The sequence below is a fragment of the Zeus faber genome (assembly GCF_960531495.2).
Source record: "Zeus faber genome assembly, chromosome: 1".
Lineage (NCBI taxonomy): Eukaryota > Metazoa > Chordata > Actinopteri > Zeiformes > Zeidae > Zeus > Zeus faber.
The window spans coordinates 14,018,664-14,035,132 of record NC_137193.1 but is presented as its reverse complement, the minus strand read 5'-3'; the positions used below and the strand labels follow the sequence as shown (position 1 = coordinate 14,035,132).

Here is a 16,469-nt window from a genome sequence, read left to right as displayed (position 1 = left end):
AAATGCTTTCAACCTTAGCTCCAAGTGCAAAGCATTACATTGTCATTTAGTAGACACTAATGTCTTTTTGATTGTGTTTGTGTGTTTTTCCAAAGCAGTCATTAATCATTGATTTATATCCATAATGTGATAGATGTATGTTGTATAATTCATAGAACAGTGTTGACATTATCTGCCTGTAATAAACTGTGAAGTGTAGTTTGAGAGGAGTGCCAATTTAGGCTACACAAATATAATGTTTAACCCGAGGTGAAAAATTCCAGGTTCAGAAAGTAAAATTCCTGTTTTTTTCGCTCCAGCTGACTCCACTCACTAGTTTCACATGGTTGACTCAAAGTCCTAGGGTGGAATTTCACTTTCTCAACCCGGATTTTTCTCCTGTGTGTTTGGCAGCGCTTATAGGGCCCTCAACCAAACTCTAATTAATTCAATGAGTCAGCTGTATCCATACCAATTGCATATATATTTGTATATATATATATAATATTTTTATATTCAAAAACATACAAAAAACGTTATTTTTCCCCAAATAATGGCCGTGGGCCAAATGGGTCACCTCTGCGGCTGAATCCGGCCGTTGTGCTGTATCTTTGACACCCTGACACCCTTCACATTATCTGAATTGCAATTATCTCCAAATACTGCAGACTGAATTGATATAGGCCTATATATATTTATTTTTAATGGATTATTATTATTTTTTATACATATGTATATGTTAACTGCGTATATACACATGTTATTAAATATATAATTGTATTTATATCAATTATAAATCTTTTTTATAAATGACAAATCTCCCCGCTGGCCCGATTGGACCCCCACTGCGGGCCACACTCCGGGCCGCGGGCCACATCTTTGACACCCCCGCTTTTACGGCGTCTAAAAGGCATTTTAGGATCCGCACACTTTGACTCAGCACGCCCTATTCGTTTCCCAGACGGACAGACGGTGAAGCCTGTTCGGGGCCGCGCAGCTCGTGATGATGCGTTCCAGTGCGAGCTGTAATATCCGGGGCTGGTCCTCGGCGCGGTGGGAGGGTCCGTTCTCCGGCAGAGGAGCCACAGACACACCGCCACACCAGCGCCGCACCGCCGCAGTGGAGCACCGGTCCTGGGCGTGCACACCGCGAACATGAGCGATTCTCCGCACTTTGAAGGACACTAACGCCCGCTCCGGCGCAGCATGCAGAGTGCACATTTGATGTTCTGGTAAAAAAAATATATATATCCTTCACCCCCTTTCCAGCTCCACTTCCACCCCCCTCCCCTCCCTCCCGCTCCCCCGTCCCGGCGCCAGGATGGACCAGTCGCTCTGCGGCTCCGGGTCGCTCTCCTCGGAGAAGGGCAGCAGTAGCAGCAGCAGCAGCAGCGGCGGCGCCGCCGCCGCCTCCGCCGTACGGAGGGGCGGCCGGCCCGGGTCGCAGAGCCCCGGATCGGCGTCCCTCAGCAGCCGGGGAGGATCACTGGGGAACAGCGTGCATCACTCGCAGCAAGCCCAGAAGAGGCAGCTGGAAGGGCTGCTGAGCAAGTACACCAACCTGATCCAGGGCTGGCAGAACAGGTGAGTTGTAGTTTAAACATCCACACACCACCAGCGCCCATCGTCTGACCTGGGATCAGCTGTGCTGCTGGCGCGTGTTGTTATTTGCTCCGTCCACGTTGCACTTCCACAACCACGTCACTGGTTGTGGAAGTGGAATGGGGTCAACCTCACCAAATAGCCCCCAGAAGAAGTTGTTCCTATATACAGTATATGTGTATATATTTATATATATATAGTTAGTTATATATGTTATTATTAGGGCTGTAAGATCAGTTTATATATGAGTTTTGGTGTGTGTGTGTGTGTGTGTGTGTGTGTGTGTGTGTGTGTGTGTGTGTGTGTGTTTCAAATGTTTGTTTTTGTCTGTTTTGCAACACTGTGTGTTGTTGCAGCTGTCCTGCCAATGGAATGATCTTGACTCTCGATGGGACATCACTTGGTTAAATAAAGGCCGAATGAGTCAAATATAATAATATTCACGCAGAGAAACACAGCAGGCGTTGGGTTATAGGACAAAGCTGGCAGCGCCACAGCTGACATTTTGGAACTAGTTTGGATTCAGGCGTTGTTGTCAGAGTACACATGCAGGGAGTTTGACTCTGGTCGTCAGTTTTCCTAAACATCACGCAGAGCAGAATTTTAAGCAAAATATCGACACTAAGTTAAATTGATCACAAACAGTATTGGTAATGAGTGCAACAGGAAAATCATACTGTGCAAACAGTTATGGTAATACCCTTTTTACCACGTAACGCCACGAAACCCTGCAAAAAGGCTTGGATAGTACTGTTTCTTATGTTTTCTTTTGCTCCATGGTTGAATCCATATTTGGAACATCTGGATTTGGTCTGCTTTGGAATCATAGAGCATTGTATTGGAATTGGAACTCTAATTCCTCTCGCTTTGAAGGTTGCCGATAATATTTCAAATGTAGGTCATCGAATTGTGACAGTACAATGCTCGACTAAGAGTATAAACATGATACACACACACCACAGTGCATAGCTTCCAGTCTGGTCAAAATTATGTAGTTTGAATGGGTTTAAAGATAAGCAGCTCGTTAGGGGTCCAGCGGCAGAAGCTATGAACATGGTTTACGTCTTATTTGAGTATGTCACAAACATCATACGGAGCACAAATTTGTGAAAAACCGACCAACTTTGATCAATATCACAGACTGGCCACAGATGACAGACCACAGATGTTCAACCCGGCTAAAAGTATCTCAATCACAACAATTACATAAGCTACCAACACGCTTGACGTGTCGTCTAAACTGGTATGTCACAAGGTGGTTGAAATTTCATCAAAATCGTTCCAGATATGGAGCAGATATTAGTGAACAATCTAAAGACTTTGATCCGAAATATTCAGCTGGTCTTGTTTGACTGACACGTAAACAAAATGAACCAAATGAGATACAGATACAGTAAGACACTTTACAACGTCATCAAACTATTTACTATTAATGTACAGATATCTGATTGAGAATGTCCAGTTGGACCGTGTCCAGTGTGCGGTCTAGACTCCTTCACTACACCACTCAAACCGCTTTGTAGTGGTTCGACGTTACAAACAATATGTTTACATGTGTATTTATGTACCTTCTTACCTGGTAGATGTCAGTAGAGCTGTTCGATTGATATTTTATCTTCGTAGTCCCGATTACTTTGCCAGCTTCATGAAGAATACAAAAAAACGTAATCCACAAAAACTTGTGACCACGTCGAGTCCACTGAAATGTGCGACTAAGTGATGCGTTCAAGATCCAGCGTGGCATCGGAAAAATAGAAGCCGTGCAATGGCAATTACCCACAGAAATATCACATATGATCACATAACGTTTTTGGTATTTCATGGAAGCAACTTATTGAAAATGTAAGTCAACAATTAAATTACGTAAATTCGACTGCTATCAAGATTCAAGAGGTTTATTCGTCACATACGTATACATACTTTCATACATATATGCAGTGAAATGTCAATGCAACGCACCCGATGATTACACACTATGTTCTAGACTGAACACAGTAGCTACCTAAGAATTTCTACTTGACTAACTAACTGATTCCTAAAACGTAACATGCTATATTAAATCGACGCAAATACGTTATAATTGACTTAAACGTGACACATCATATACCGTCACTGGCTCCACATGTTCTTACATACAACCAGGTAAGTTATAACAATGAAAATATTTAGATCAAAGTAAAAAATAAACAACTATTTTTAAAATAATAATAAACAGTGTAGGAAAATATATATATAAACATTTTCCTACAGCTAAACTTAAACTTTAATGAAAAGGCATAAAGTGTTCAGTATTGAGAAATTCTTCCATAATAATTATAATGACAAAGGAATGTAAAATTTCCATAACTCTTGTCTGCATCACAATATAGACAAGTAATATTTAACTTAATTTTCAAATTGTACATTATTAACAGAATAAATACAATATAGTAGTAATTATAACAAACATGTATTTATATATTTCTAAAATGAAATGCATTTATTGTTATGAAAATTAATTACAAAAGCTGTTATTGTTGCAGAAAATCGAAGACAATAAAGAAGTCATTGTCCAAAAACCCAGTCGTCAAGGTCAGTCACAATATTAATAAAGATAATACTGAAGAAAGATACTGTGAAACACTAATGGAAAAACTTTCAATGTGAGTGAGCCTCTTAACACACGTCTCGGTGTTAAGAGGCTCATTTCATCACAATGATTTACAATTTGGAGACTCCAGAAATTAACAGTGTGCAGTAGTTCTCAAATATAAGATTCATTGCCGTTTATTGCTGCTTGAACATTGGCGTTACATTGAGAACACAGTCACTTTGTGACATCATGAACCAACGCTAAATTATAAATCCACGGTTCGTCTGTGAGTGGTCATAAAAATCAAAAAAATAGTAACTTGTGCTACATTGCACAGAATCCGGAGAACTGTAATGTGTATATTACACGACCAAACTGGACCCCGTGTTTTGCTGCCTACAGCTATATTTTTTATTATTATTGTTATTATTATTATCATTATTATTATTATAATGAAATTTAAAAAAAAATTTTTTTTAGGGTAATAATAATTTACCGGATTTACCCTTTCACGGAGATTGACCGTGTCAGATAAGACCTGGAAATACTGTGTTTGGTTTAGACGAGGGGCGGAGCCTGGGTAGAGCAGCAGGAGGCAGGACGCGATGATGCAAAGACACTGCAGAGTTTTACAGCACGCCCAAGATAGCGGGCAAGAACAACAAGCAGTGACGTAAGTCCACACAGACTGTCGGAGTCGAAAACAGTCCAAAACATATTCCAGGTTTGTGTCCTCACGTGGATTTAGTCCAAATTGTGTTTGTTTTATTAAAGGCACAAAAGTTTAAAATGTTTACGAAATGTCTCTGAGGGACGTGCAGTGCTTAATCCATTTGAATGGAAGCGTGTTGTTGGGAACTTCCACACGGAGTGATTTCCTTCCACAGAGACACCGTGAGGCAGGACTCAGTGGACTACACAAAGCAGACAGCCACCTTCTAACTTTAAGGATAAAGTCGTAACAAGTGTATCGACTTGTATTTTTAATTCACCAGGACTCGGCGTCAGCACGATGCTGAGTTCAATGGAAACTTGAAAATTGTAACTTGTTTTAGTAGTAATGCTTATGTAAAGAATAGCGAGAGCACAAACTGTTGCTAAGTTCCACGGGAACTCGAAAATTTGTAATTGGTGTCGATACAAAGTGATTTTGCGGGAACTCAGAAAACTAATTCTTATCTAACACGACTAAGCTGGACCCTGTGTATTGATGCCTGCAGCTATATTTATTATTGTTTTTCTCCTTTTTTCCGGCTGAAAGTGTGTGGCGTAGCCTAGGAATCAGACAAATCTGCCAGGCTTATGTTTCATTTGCTCTGGCAGATAAGTCTGGCCACCCTCCCATTCAAACAGATTTCCACCTGACCATTTTATGGTCGGGTTATCACAATCGTTTCTCTAATATGAGGGGGATTTGATACGTTGACGATGCAGAGGAAAGCCATTGATGCACCTTACCAAGATGGCTGCCACTGATGCTGCTTTACTTTGACAGGATTTGGTAAAAGTTTAATTTTCCATTTTACTTACAGCGTCACATGTTTCGTTGCTCTGATTGGTTGTAGGGCTAGCCATATGCATCTAGAAACATTGTGTTCTGTGCCCATTGATAACAGCCCTTGATGTGGCGATGAGGCTATGTGTAACGCACAGCAACTGCCAAACCCACGGACATGAATGAAGTGTTGTTGATTCGGGACAGTTGAGACATTTTGTGGTCCAAGTTTGATCCACATCGATCTACATTTGGAGCAGGAATTTGTGAAAAACGGTTGCCAATCTACCGGAAGTTGCCGCTTGTTGGCGGAGCGGGGCGGGCTGCCGTGGTGGAGCTGGCTGTGGTGGTGGAACCAGGCGCTTTATGACATCATCATCCATATATGGTACCCACCGCAGCAAAACCCGCATTGTCGCGCATTCCTAAAATCGCCAGGAGCCAAATAAGTTGAAAAGACCTTTCTCGAAGGAAAATTCGATTTTTCCAGATTCGTGTTCCTTTGTATTTTCAAAACAGAGTTTGATTTATAAAAAGTAGAAAAATGTTAAACCATGGAGTTAAATATTCCTGTTATTTTACCGAGGCACTGAATAGTGCTGAACAACGCCGATCGATCGTTTCCTTTAAAGCGAGCGTCCAGGTGAAGATCATTCCTCCATATTCCATGCAATGTGAAGTCACAATATGAAACCATTGTGATAGAGTTCAACCTTTCAATCGTACTACTTTTACACACACACACACACACACACACACACACACACACACACACACACACACACACACACACACACACACAGACATTATTGTGTAGGAGGCGTATACCAACGTAGAAGTAATGCTGACGTCACTTCCATAAACAAGACGAGGATCCGGTTTCACTTGTCTGTGAAAACTCTCATTTCTGGGGTCACATATGTGCCGGTTGTGGCTCCCTGGTGGAGTTTGCATGGGACGCGGTGCATTGCGGACCCCATTGGTGTGCATTGGTTGCTTCGCGCAGGATCTGCACTGGGTCAAGAAAAGAGGGTGCCGATGTTGCGTTCCATGGGAACTTGGATAATTGTAACTTGAGTTGGTCGGAAGTACTGCTGCTTTCTATGGAAATTCGGAAAATTTCTTTGAACTAATGCTGCGTTCCAAGTGAACTCGGAAAATTGTACTTCGGCTCGATGGGTGTCGCAGGTGTTGTTGGATCTGGGGTGTTTGAGATATCTTGTTGTGCAAGTTTGATCCACAAAGACCTACATTTGTAGTCGGAATTTGTGAACAATCGATGCAAAACTATCAAATTGCAGAACATTCTCCCATCACTGATACCCCAAGTTTTACAACTTCTGATAGGGTGTTGGAGCGGGAAGAGTTTGTGAGGCAGAGCACTTTGTCACATCACCACCCAATTCGTAATATATGTGCAGGTTGTGGCTCTGGGGTGTCCTTTGAATTGCGATGTGTGCTGTACTCCATCGGTCTGCAGTAGTTGCTTTGCGCAGAATTTGTGCTGGGTCGAGACACCCTGATACATTTATTTATATCGATATTTCTGTGCATGTATCTATATTTAGATGCATACATTCTGGATTTATGGATTCTGCATGGAAAGCCATCTGTGTGTAGAGATTCACCTTATAAGAAGTTAAAAGATTCCTGATGCATTTTGTACACATCAAATTTTTTATCTCAGACGGTACTGCACGAGTAAAACGCACAGGATATAAAACTATTGACATGTAGGATGTTACGAATAGGAACCGAAACCAGAGCGGTGACTCTGAACCTCTGCTCTTATCTGTACGGGGTATAAGAAAAGAAAGAAAGATTAATTTGTCCTTTCAGCTCGATTTCCCATCCGGTTTCAATTTCAGAGCGCTTAGAGGCGACAGTCCGGGTTCCTGTGCTTCATTGACCTTGGCAGGTGTCCCAAATGTCTAGAAGGAGCTGGACTGGACGTGGAAATCTAGATAAAAAAAAAACAACAAAAAAAACCCCAACTTCAACCCAGAAACAAATATATCTTTCAAAAAGGATCCATGAAACCCCTACTTCCTGCTGGAAAGTTACAGAAACATTGCAGCTGCAACTAATACCACTAATACTAATACCACTAATAATAATATTATAATATAATACGACTAGTACTACAGTTAGTACTGATATAAAATATATTCATAATATTAATGTATGTTCTATGTGCTGATAACAATATTGCCCATGGCTCATAGTGACAATATATGTACCTATCTGATACTACTGTTTCTCTTGTGTCTTTGCGTGTGAGTTTCGTCAAAGCAAACCCTCTGCATTGTGCGTTAAATCAAAGCAATGACGTGTGATCCACCGTGTGTATCTGCCTTCCGGTGTCTAACGGCCATAGCTGCTCAGAGCAGCGAGATAAAAGCTCATCAAGGATTCGTGTTTTCGTCTTGCTTTCCACTTCCGTTTCCCTGGATGTTAAAAGATGAGGCTTGGCGGAGACACGATGGAAGAAATGGAAACCTTGGGATTCTTTTTTATTTCATTGTTTTTATTTTCAGTCTCGGTGTGTTTGTGTCTTAATAAAGCCTTGGCAGATTACATAGAAACGAGGCAGAATAACGATGAGCCAGAGAATGATATGTGAATCAGCGATAAAGTTGACATTCCAGTTTGTGTTAATGCCTCACTACTCTGGGCAGTGATGTAGTCTGGATTAAAGTTATTGCAATGCCCATACATGCAGGTGGGTACACATACACACTTTTCCAAAAATGCTTACTAAATACCATTGGATATGCCACATGTAGACATAAAATTGCCTGTAATTCAAGGATTTCCTTTGGAGCAGTATTTTTCTGTAAATCTTATTATTACATTTTTTTTCTTGAATTTCAAAAATGAATTGTGTTTGACTACACATTAGGCCTATTTCTTTTTATTTTTGATTGAGATTAATTGCATTTGTGACATACGGCATGTTCTTATCATTCATCTCTATTCTGTATCACTGCCTAGTTAGCAGTGGTTGTATGAAAACTGCAAAACTGGCTCATGGTATCAACTGTTTACCATAAATAAAATCAAATAAAAAATGTACCTTACCTATACATGAGTTTGGTTTGAGAATTTAGGTGTAGATTAGATCATGGTTAACATTTTTAAGTGGAGGAAAAATTCAAACAGTATTTATATATGTATACTGTGAATTGAGATGGAGAATTACCCTAAATGACTGTATTCAGCCGCATTACTTGGGAACATATTGGAGGAAAAACAACATGGGGAAACTAGACCAGTGGGAAAACTAGATTTTACTAGTTTTTGCTCAAAAGTCAATGTATGACTTTATTATGTTTGTATATTCCTATGTTTATATATTGATCTATACATGGCATAATCACATGTAAAATTTCCTAAATTAACAACCGTTGTCTAAGTTTATTTGCAGGCTCTGGATGCTTTTGGGCCCCGGGAGAGGGAGAGAGAGAGAGGATCACAGCTACCACAGGAAAATCACAGCTTTATAATGTGGGAATCATCCTGGACAGAGTACAGAAACCTCCCCACCACCCCATACACTTCTGAAAGTGTCCAATTTGCTGGTCAGTTTGTAAAACTCAAGGCGGGTGTCGCACAGCGTTCTTCCTGCTCCTGCAAATGGCGAGCTTGGCCACCCCTGAAACAATGTCCACCAGGACATGGACAGTTTTGCTTGACACAGTGTATGTAAACAGGACCGAAGATAAAAAGTTTAAAAGAGAAGCTCTCCCCCAGACCCTGAACCCACCGCTCCAGTAGCCCAAACAGCCCAAACAGCCCCCGCAGCCTAGAACACAGAACTAACAGGTGCTGCAGCGTCTCCCTCTCAGAGCAGAAGACGCATCCCACCCCCGTGTCGGGATCCAGGTGTGCCAGATTCCTGTTTGTGGCCACTGGAGGGAGGGAGGGAGGGAGGGAGGGAGGGAGAGAGAGGGAGAGAGAGGGAGAGAGAGGGAGAGAGAGAGGGAGACTTCCTGGCAGGAAGGATTGCCAAACAAGTAATTGCTGCTTTTTTTTTTTTTTTTTTTTTTTTGCCCCAACAGTGGCTGAACTCTTCCAGGCCATTTTGCACACCATCTATAATCATCCTCTTTAGAATCTCTTCTAAATATCATGTTGTTCAGAAATGGAAAGTCTTGTGATATTGCAGTTATTACATGACCGTTCTGTCATGTTTGAATAGTATCATGTGGAGGAAGACGAACACTACCGAATGTGTTAAACAGGACAGCTTTGTTATAGCGGCCCTTGGACCTGTGCTGGTTCTATGCCACACTTCAATATCAAGGGACATTGAGGTGTGTGTGTGTGTGTGTGTGTGTGTGTGTGTGTGTGTGTGTGTGTGTGTGTGTGTGTGTGTGTGTGTGTGTGTGTGTGTGTGTGTGTGTGTGTGTGTGTGTGTGTGTGTGTGTGTGTGTGTTGGTTCTTACAAATGTGGTAGTTGCATACATTTCCATGTATAAGCACAATAGGCACCGGCATTAGTGATCCTGTGCATCACAAGACATGTGCTTGAGAGGCTATTTCAGGATTAATGTCTTGACTCTGCATTATGGTGCCTCTAGGTTCACCGGCCTAACAATCAGAGAGAAGCACTCAGAGAGGGTGGAGAGGGTTCTCATGCACACACAAAACACACACACACAAAGAATTAGACCCGTGACATCCCATGTGCCTTATTGAGGCGTGTTCTTCCCCTGCCAAGCCTCAGGCCTGTGAATATAAGGTGTGTGATAAAACCTGAGCTGGATTATTTTTGATGCTCTGGAGTGAATTGTAAAAGGATGAAAAGCAGATAAACAAGATGTACAAATTATGTGTCTGGTTCCAGACCCCGGGACCGAAGTGGTGGGGGCTTGCTGCCAATTGGGTCTGCCTGGTGGTTGACTGTGGTACTGCAACTCTGCCCAAAAAAAATTTCCCACCCATGTATCAGAGGTTCTCAACTGTCCCCCCCCCCCGCAGAGAGCCTCTAACTCAATTCGAATTCAAACTCAGGCAAACTCAGCCCCCCCCCCCCCATGTATTAGGCAGCAAGTGAACAGTCAGTTCTTGAAGTTGATGTGCTGGAAGCAGGAAAAATGGGAAAGCGTAAGGATCCGAGCCACTTTGACGAGGGTTTTCCCTTATCACAGTGGTTAGTAACTACCAAAAGTGGTCCAAGAAAGGGCAACAGGGTCATGGGCGCCTATGGGCTCATTGATGCACGTGGGGAGCGAAATCTAGCCTGTCTGGTCCGATCCCACAAAAGAGCTACTGTAGCACAAATTGCTGGAAAATTTTTTTTTGGCTATGATAGAAAGGTGTCAGAACACACAGTACATCGCCGTTTGCTGCGTATGGGGCTGTGTAGCCACAGACTGGTGTCCATGTTGACCCCCGTCCACCACCGAAAGCTCCTACAATGGTCACGTGAGCGTCCCAGAACTGGACCATGGAGCAATGGAAGAAGGTGGCCTGGTCTGATGAATCATGTTTTCTTCTACATCATATGGATGGTCGGGTGTATGCGCATCGTTTACCTGGGGAAGAGATGGCATCAGGATGCACTATGGGAAGAAGGCAAAGCCAGGAGTGAGCAGTTCTGGGCTTTGTTCTTCCGGGAAACCTTGGGTCCTGGCATTCATGTGGATTTTACTTTGACGCGTAGCACCTACCTAAACATTGTACACCACAGACCATGTACACTCCTTCATGACAACGGTGTTCTCTGATGGCAGTGGCCTCTTTCAGCAGGATAATGCGCCCTGCTACAGTGCAAAAAATTGTTCAGGAACGGTTTGAGGTACATGACAAAGAGTCCCAAGCTGTTGACTTGGCCTCCAAATTCTTCAGACCTCAATCCGATCGAGTATCTCTGAGATGTGCTTGAACAGAAAGCCTGATCAACGGAGGCCCCACCTCGCAACTTACAGGACCTAAAGGATCTGCTGCTAACATTTTGGTGCCAGATACCACAGGACACCTTCAGTTGTCTTGTGGAGTCCATAATAATAATTATAATAATAACAATACACATAATACACAATATTAGGCAGGTGGTTTTAATGTTGTGGCTGATCAGTGTATATATTTATATATGTGTTGCAATCCACTAGTGCTTGTCTCGTTCTTCCATCCTGTGCATAGATGCAGATTAGTGTGAGTTCAACATGTAGGTTCTATATTTGTGTCTGTGTGAGAGCAGTCCCCTGGGACGGCTTTGTGAGGGATGAATCATTCCTCTGCAGATGTGCTCGGCTGAAAAGCGCTGCGCTCTTTTTCCATTGATCAAAGCTCGGAGTTCGGCTAATACGCACTTGGTGGGCGGGTGTCTGCTCACGATGAGACAGACCTAACCATGCGGTCTGGAGGAGCTGAATGTAAAAAACATACATATCCATATCGGCCTTTTCTTTTGTCGTTTTGTCTTTCGTTTGTCTCGGGAAGATCTGAGAACTTTTAAGGAGCGAACGGGGCATTTCAACGACGTTAGTGAGAGGTTGTCTCCTGCTGCGCATGTATTGGCCTTCCAACCCATTATTTTCCAAAACAAGGACACAGCCTGGACTACCAGTTTCCAAAGCCAAGAAGCTCAACATTAATTTGATGTAATAGTGGTAGCGTTGGCTATTAATAACTACTCTCAACTCAACAATCATCAGCCTCCCAGTGGATTGAATCTTGAAAAGTGACTATGGAATAGTATATAATAGTATATAGTATATTGTTTAATGTCTTCTCTGAAGAACTCTTAAGAGTTGGTTGATTTGTATCTGTTTCTAGCCTTTTGACCTAGGTCATCACTGCTCACATCCAGCCCATAGGCCTAAATAAAGAGTAAACCCAAATTACATCCATGTACGGTGTAATGCAGGAAAATAAGTGTGTCATTTCCGCCTGCCACAGTGTTTTTAGGGCCCACAGACACAGGCAGATGTTGCAAACACACCAGTTTATTGTAGAGAGTGGGCAAGATGTAACAAGCTGGGAGCAGATGGACAGTTGTCATGACAGAGGCTGTCCCGCGTGTGAGGGGATGGGGATTTACCTGTTGCTCATTGATTGCTCTGACGAGCAACAGGCGTACAGCCACTCTGATCCCAGGCCCAATTACCTAGACCCAAGACAGGGTACAAGCTTTTCAATAAGGCATGCTGAGTTCCCTGGAGAAGAACGAGAAAATAACTAGAACATTTGCTGCCAAAAATTCTATGTAATTCAGGATCTATATCAGTTGTTCATATATATGTTTATTATAGCAGTGTTTTTTGGGGTGTACTGTCAGAGGAGCAGAGTTAAAAGCCATGCTGACAAGCTCTTTCGCGCAGGATTCGTGCTGAGGAAATGGCTTTATGTCTGTTGATGTGGATACATGTGCTGCCATAAGCTGTTTTTGACCGGTCGGGTTGCTGTTTTCTTACAGAGGTGAATTATTAGAAAATGATATGAGAAAGATCTATCTGTATTAAAGGTCAGGCTGGTGATATTGGAGCAGCGTGCATGTCAGTGTTATTGTACTGGGTTGACGCTCCCCCGGGGCCAAACATGACAAGTTATTGGTATTACACGGGGCCATTTCCCTGTGCCAAGAGAACAATTCCTTATCCATTTTGTTTAGGCAATATTAAGTTAATTTGTTCCTAGTCTGTGTAAATGGTTAAGTTCTTTCCATCCAATCTGATGGGTTTCTGAGAGTGCTTTTCTTTTAACAACTGCAGTTTAAAATGTTCATGCAGCTCATCACTGGCAGAAAAGAAAATGCTGGTTATGATAAACACTGCAGGATTAAAACTGGTCTTAAGACAGTAATAGGCATCCAATATCTGTATATCTACACGTAACTGACATATAAACCACAACAAACTGGCCTGCACAAATAATTTTAATGGATGGATTTATCCCAGTTTCCCAATGGAAAGTTGGGAGTGTTTAACATAAGTCACGTAATAATATTTAATAATATTCAATATTAATATTTGTAACGCAATACTCATGCGAAGATAAGAAAATGTGTGTTTGAATTCTGAAAAAAAATGAATTTTTGTTGCTGATTGTCATACAAGTAATTTTGTTTAATAATTGTGGAAGTCTTTTTTTTTTTTTTTTTTTTTTTTCTACCTCATGGTATAAGCTTACATGAGTGTATAATCCACCTTAAATAGAAATATAGGAACATAAACATTTCCATAGACAGTTAATTTGCCTCAACCCAACTAAAGGAAATGCCGCTAATTTGCGTTTTATTTAGTTATTGCAGCATTTCTATGTTGGCTCAAAGTCACTCTGAAATTTCGGAAACGTGGGTTTGAAATCTTAACGTTTTTTACGAAATGATCATGGTCAGCACACATCATTGCGGTCAGTTTATTATTTAATAATTATTACCCGACTGTGGAATACTTGATTCTGATTGGCAATCAGCGATCAGTTATTTCTGAATAATGACCCCTGACCTGTTAACGACAGTTGTCACCGGCAACCACTTCTCCTGGATTCAGGTCCCTCACATCGCGCTGCCTTCATGCAGTGGTGTAAAGTAACAATGTAAAAAATTCTTTGTTACTGTACTGAAGTATTTTTAGGAGTATCTCTTTACTTGAGTTATTATATTTCTGTCCACTTTTCATTTTACTTTGCGACATTTAGACCCAAAAAGTTGACTTTTACTCCCATACATTTCCACTGAACACATTTGTCACTCGCTACAAAATAAACCTCAGTAAAACTGGGTTGTTGTGATGTTAGTGAAACTAGTTATCAGCAGGTTCATGTGCCAATCAAGGGTCATATCAGCAGCAGGCCGAGTGTCAACAAACACTCTGGAGCCATGTTCAGAGTTGCCAGTTCTGCTGTTTTTCCGCAGAATTGGGCTGAACAAGCACAGACATTTCCCTCAAAAACAAACAAACTAGAGCAGCGTGTTGGCAAGCCACGCCCACAGCGACTGCCTCCTCCAGCGGTGATGCTGCCCCACCTGCACCTGCACCAGCACCTGCGACTGATGGGAGACCACCTGGGGTCTATTTACACCAAATGTTTTCTTATGTCGGAGTGAAAGATGCTTTTGCCGGATAAAGTGCCTCTTATGCTTACCGAGAAGTACGGAAATATTGGAAAACAGAATGAAGCAGAAGAAAAAAGCTCATAGCAGAAAGAAAAAGTCTAGGTTTTTCTTTCCTCCCCTGCATTTACTTTTTTTTTTTTTTTTTTTTTTGATATTTAAGTACATTTCATATCAGCTTCTTTAAGACTTTTACTCAAGTAGTATTCCAATTAATTACTTTTACCAGTAGAAATAAGCAGTTGTTTTTTACTGAGACGCTACCTAGAAACTACAATGCAAGACTTGAAAATATGCAGATATGGCCAATTTCACATTAAAGAGTAAAATAGATTAGACATATCCGCCAAAATTTGTTTTCTCTAGTTGTCTACAAGCCTTATCACTATTTTTTGTCGAACCTTTTAAAGATTTTGTCGTACCAGAATTCCCTTTTTGTCTGCACAGTCTGAAGCCTCATGGTCCCATGTTTTTCTTGCGCTGAAGATCAAAAGTTCACCGCCCGACCCTCAGACCTTGAGAGGCAGTTTGTTGGGAGTCTCCCCATTCCGTTCCATCCATCTTGTTTAAGGCCGACACTCCAGTTCAACTTGGAGAGCCGAGACTACCGGCAGGGGTCAGTCGTAAAGGCGGCCATCTGCTGACTCTACTGGAGATAAGAGAGAGAGAGAGAGAGAGTGTGTGTGTGTGTGTGTGTGTGTGTGTGTGTGTGTGTGTGTGTGTGTGTGTGTGTGTGTGTGTGTGTGTGTGTGTGTGTGTGTGTGTGTGTGTGTGTGTGTGTGTGTGTGTGTGTGTGTGTGTGTGTGTCTGTGTGTGTCTGTGTGTGTGTGTGTGACGGAGGGAGAGGAATTGATGCCGGCACAAAGTTCCCCAGCTGACTGTATCCAACATAAATCACTGTCTCCTGTGATGGGATAGGCCGTGGGTGGGTAGGATCAATTTCTAAACAGCATTATTTGCTGTAGCTTCTCCGGGGAAATCCAAAGGAATCATGGGGGGAAAAAAAGTGTGCGTGTAGGTTGAAGTCATGGCCTTGAGCCATCTTGCCCCCCCCCCCCCCCCCACCCTTTTAAAAATTATTTATTTATATTTTTATTCTTATTAATTTGTATTTTTATTCTGTTATTTTTCGTTATTCTTTAAATTTTTATATTATTTTGTATTGTTTCAAATGTTTTGTTATTTTTATACTTATTTCAATTTTTTTTATAATTTATTTTTTATTATTCTTATCGACTTGATCCTGCATTCTTTTTTGCTTTCAGTTTTGTGATCCTTGTCTTTGTCCTGCTTGGAGACTTTTCTGGATGTAACCCTCCTCGGGCCTTTGTTAAATCTGCAATCTATACATCCAGGCCCTATTGGAGTTATCGGCAGACTATCATCAGCAGCACAGATGACTGTAACCATGATCCTGTAAAAAACATATATCCCGTGTAAGGTGAGACTCGTTGAAATTCAGCTCGGCTTGTGATGTGATGAATCGTGGGGCTTTGAGCTCTTTTGAACCAAACCGTGTGGAAAGTAGCTCTTGGGGGATTTTAACCGGAAAACAACAACAAGCTGTGTGCAACAAACCCGCCCCCATGTCCATGGCCGAGGTATTGACCTGGCTCGTACCGTTTGATGCTAAGGGTCCGGTCGATACCTTCGCTCCTCGACTCGTGCGCGGATGTGGAGCATTGATTCTCAGATGTGCAGAGGGTCTGGGAAGCAAAAGGAGGCGAGGGGAGGGTGCCATGGTCCTTCGGTGGCTGCCA

The 16,469-nt window shown here is 42.0% G+C and overlaps 1 protein-coding gene across 1 annotated transcript in view; it reads left to right on the top strand.

Moving 5' to 3' along the window:
* Positions 1 to 985: 985 nt before the first annotated feature.
* The window catches only part of LOC307235488 (oxysterol-binding protein-related protein 10-like), a gene marked incomplete at its 5' end in the record, with an annotated part of 71,771 nt that continues 56,287 nt past the window's right edge, over positions 986 to 16,469 (top strand). Inside the window, 2 exons of the mRNA XM_080007606.1 lie at positions 986 to 1,110; positions 1,450 to 1,563. Of these exons, the coding sequence (XP_079863732.1) occupies positions 986 to 1,110; positions 1,450 to 1,563 (239 nt within the window). The remainder of the gene's footprint in view (positions 1,111 to 1,449; positions 1,564 to 16,469) is intronic.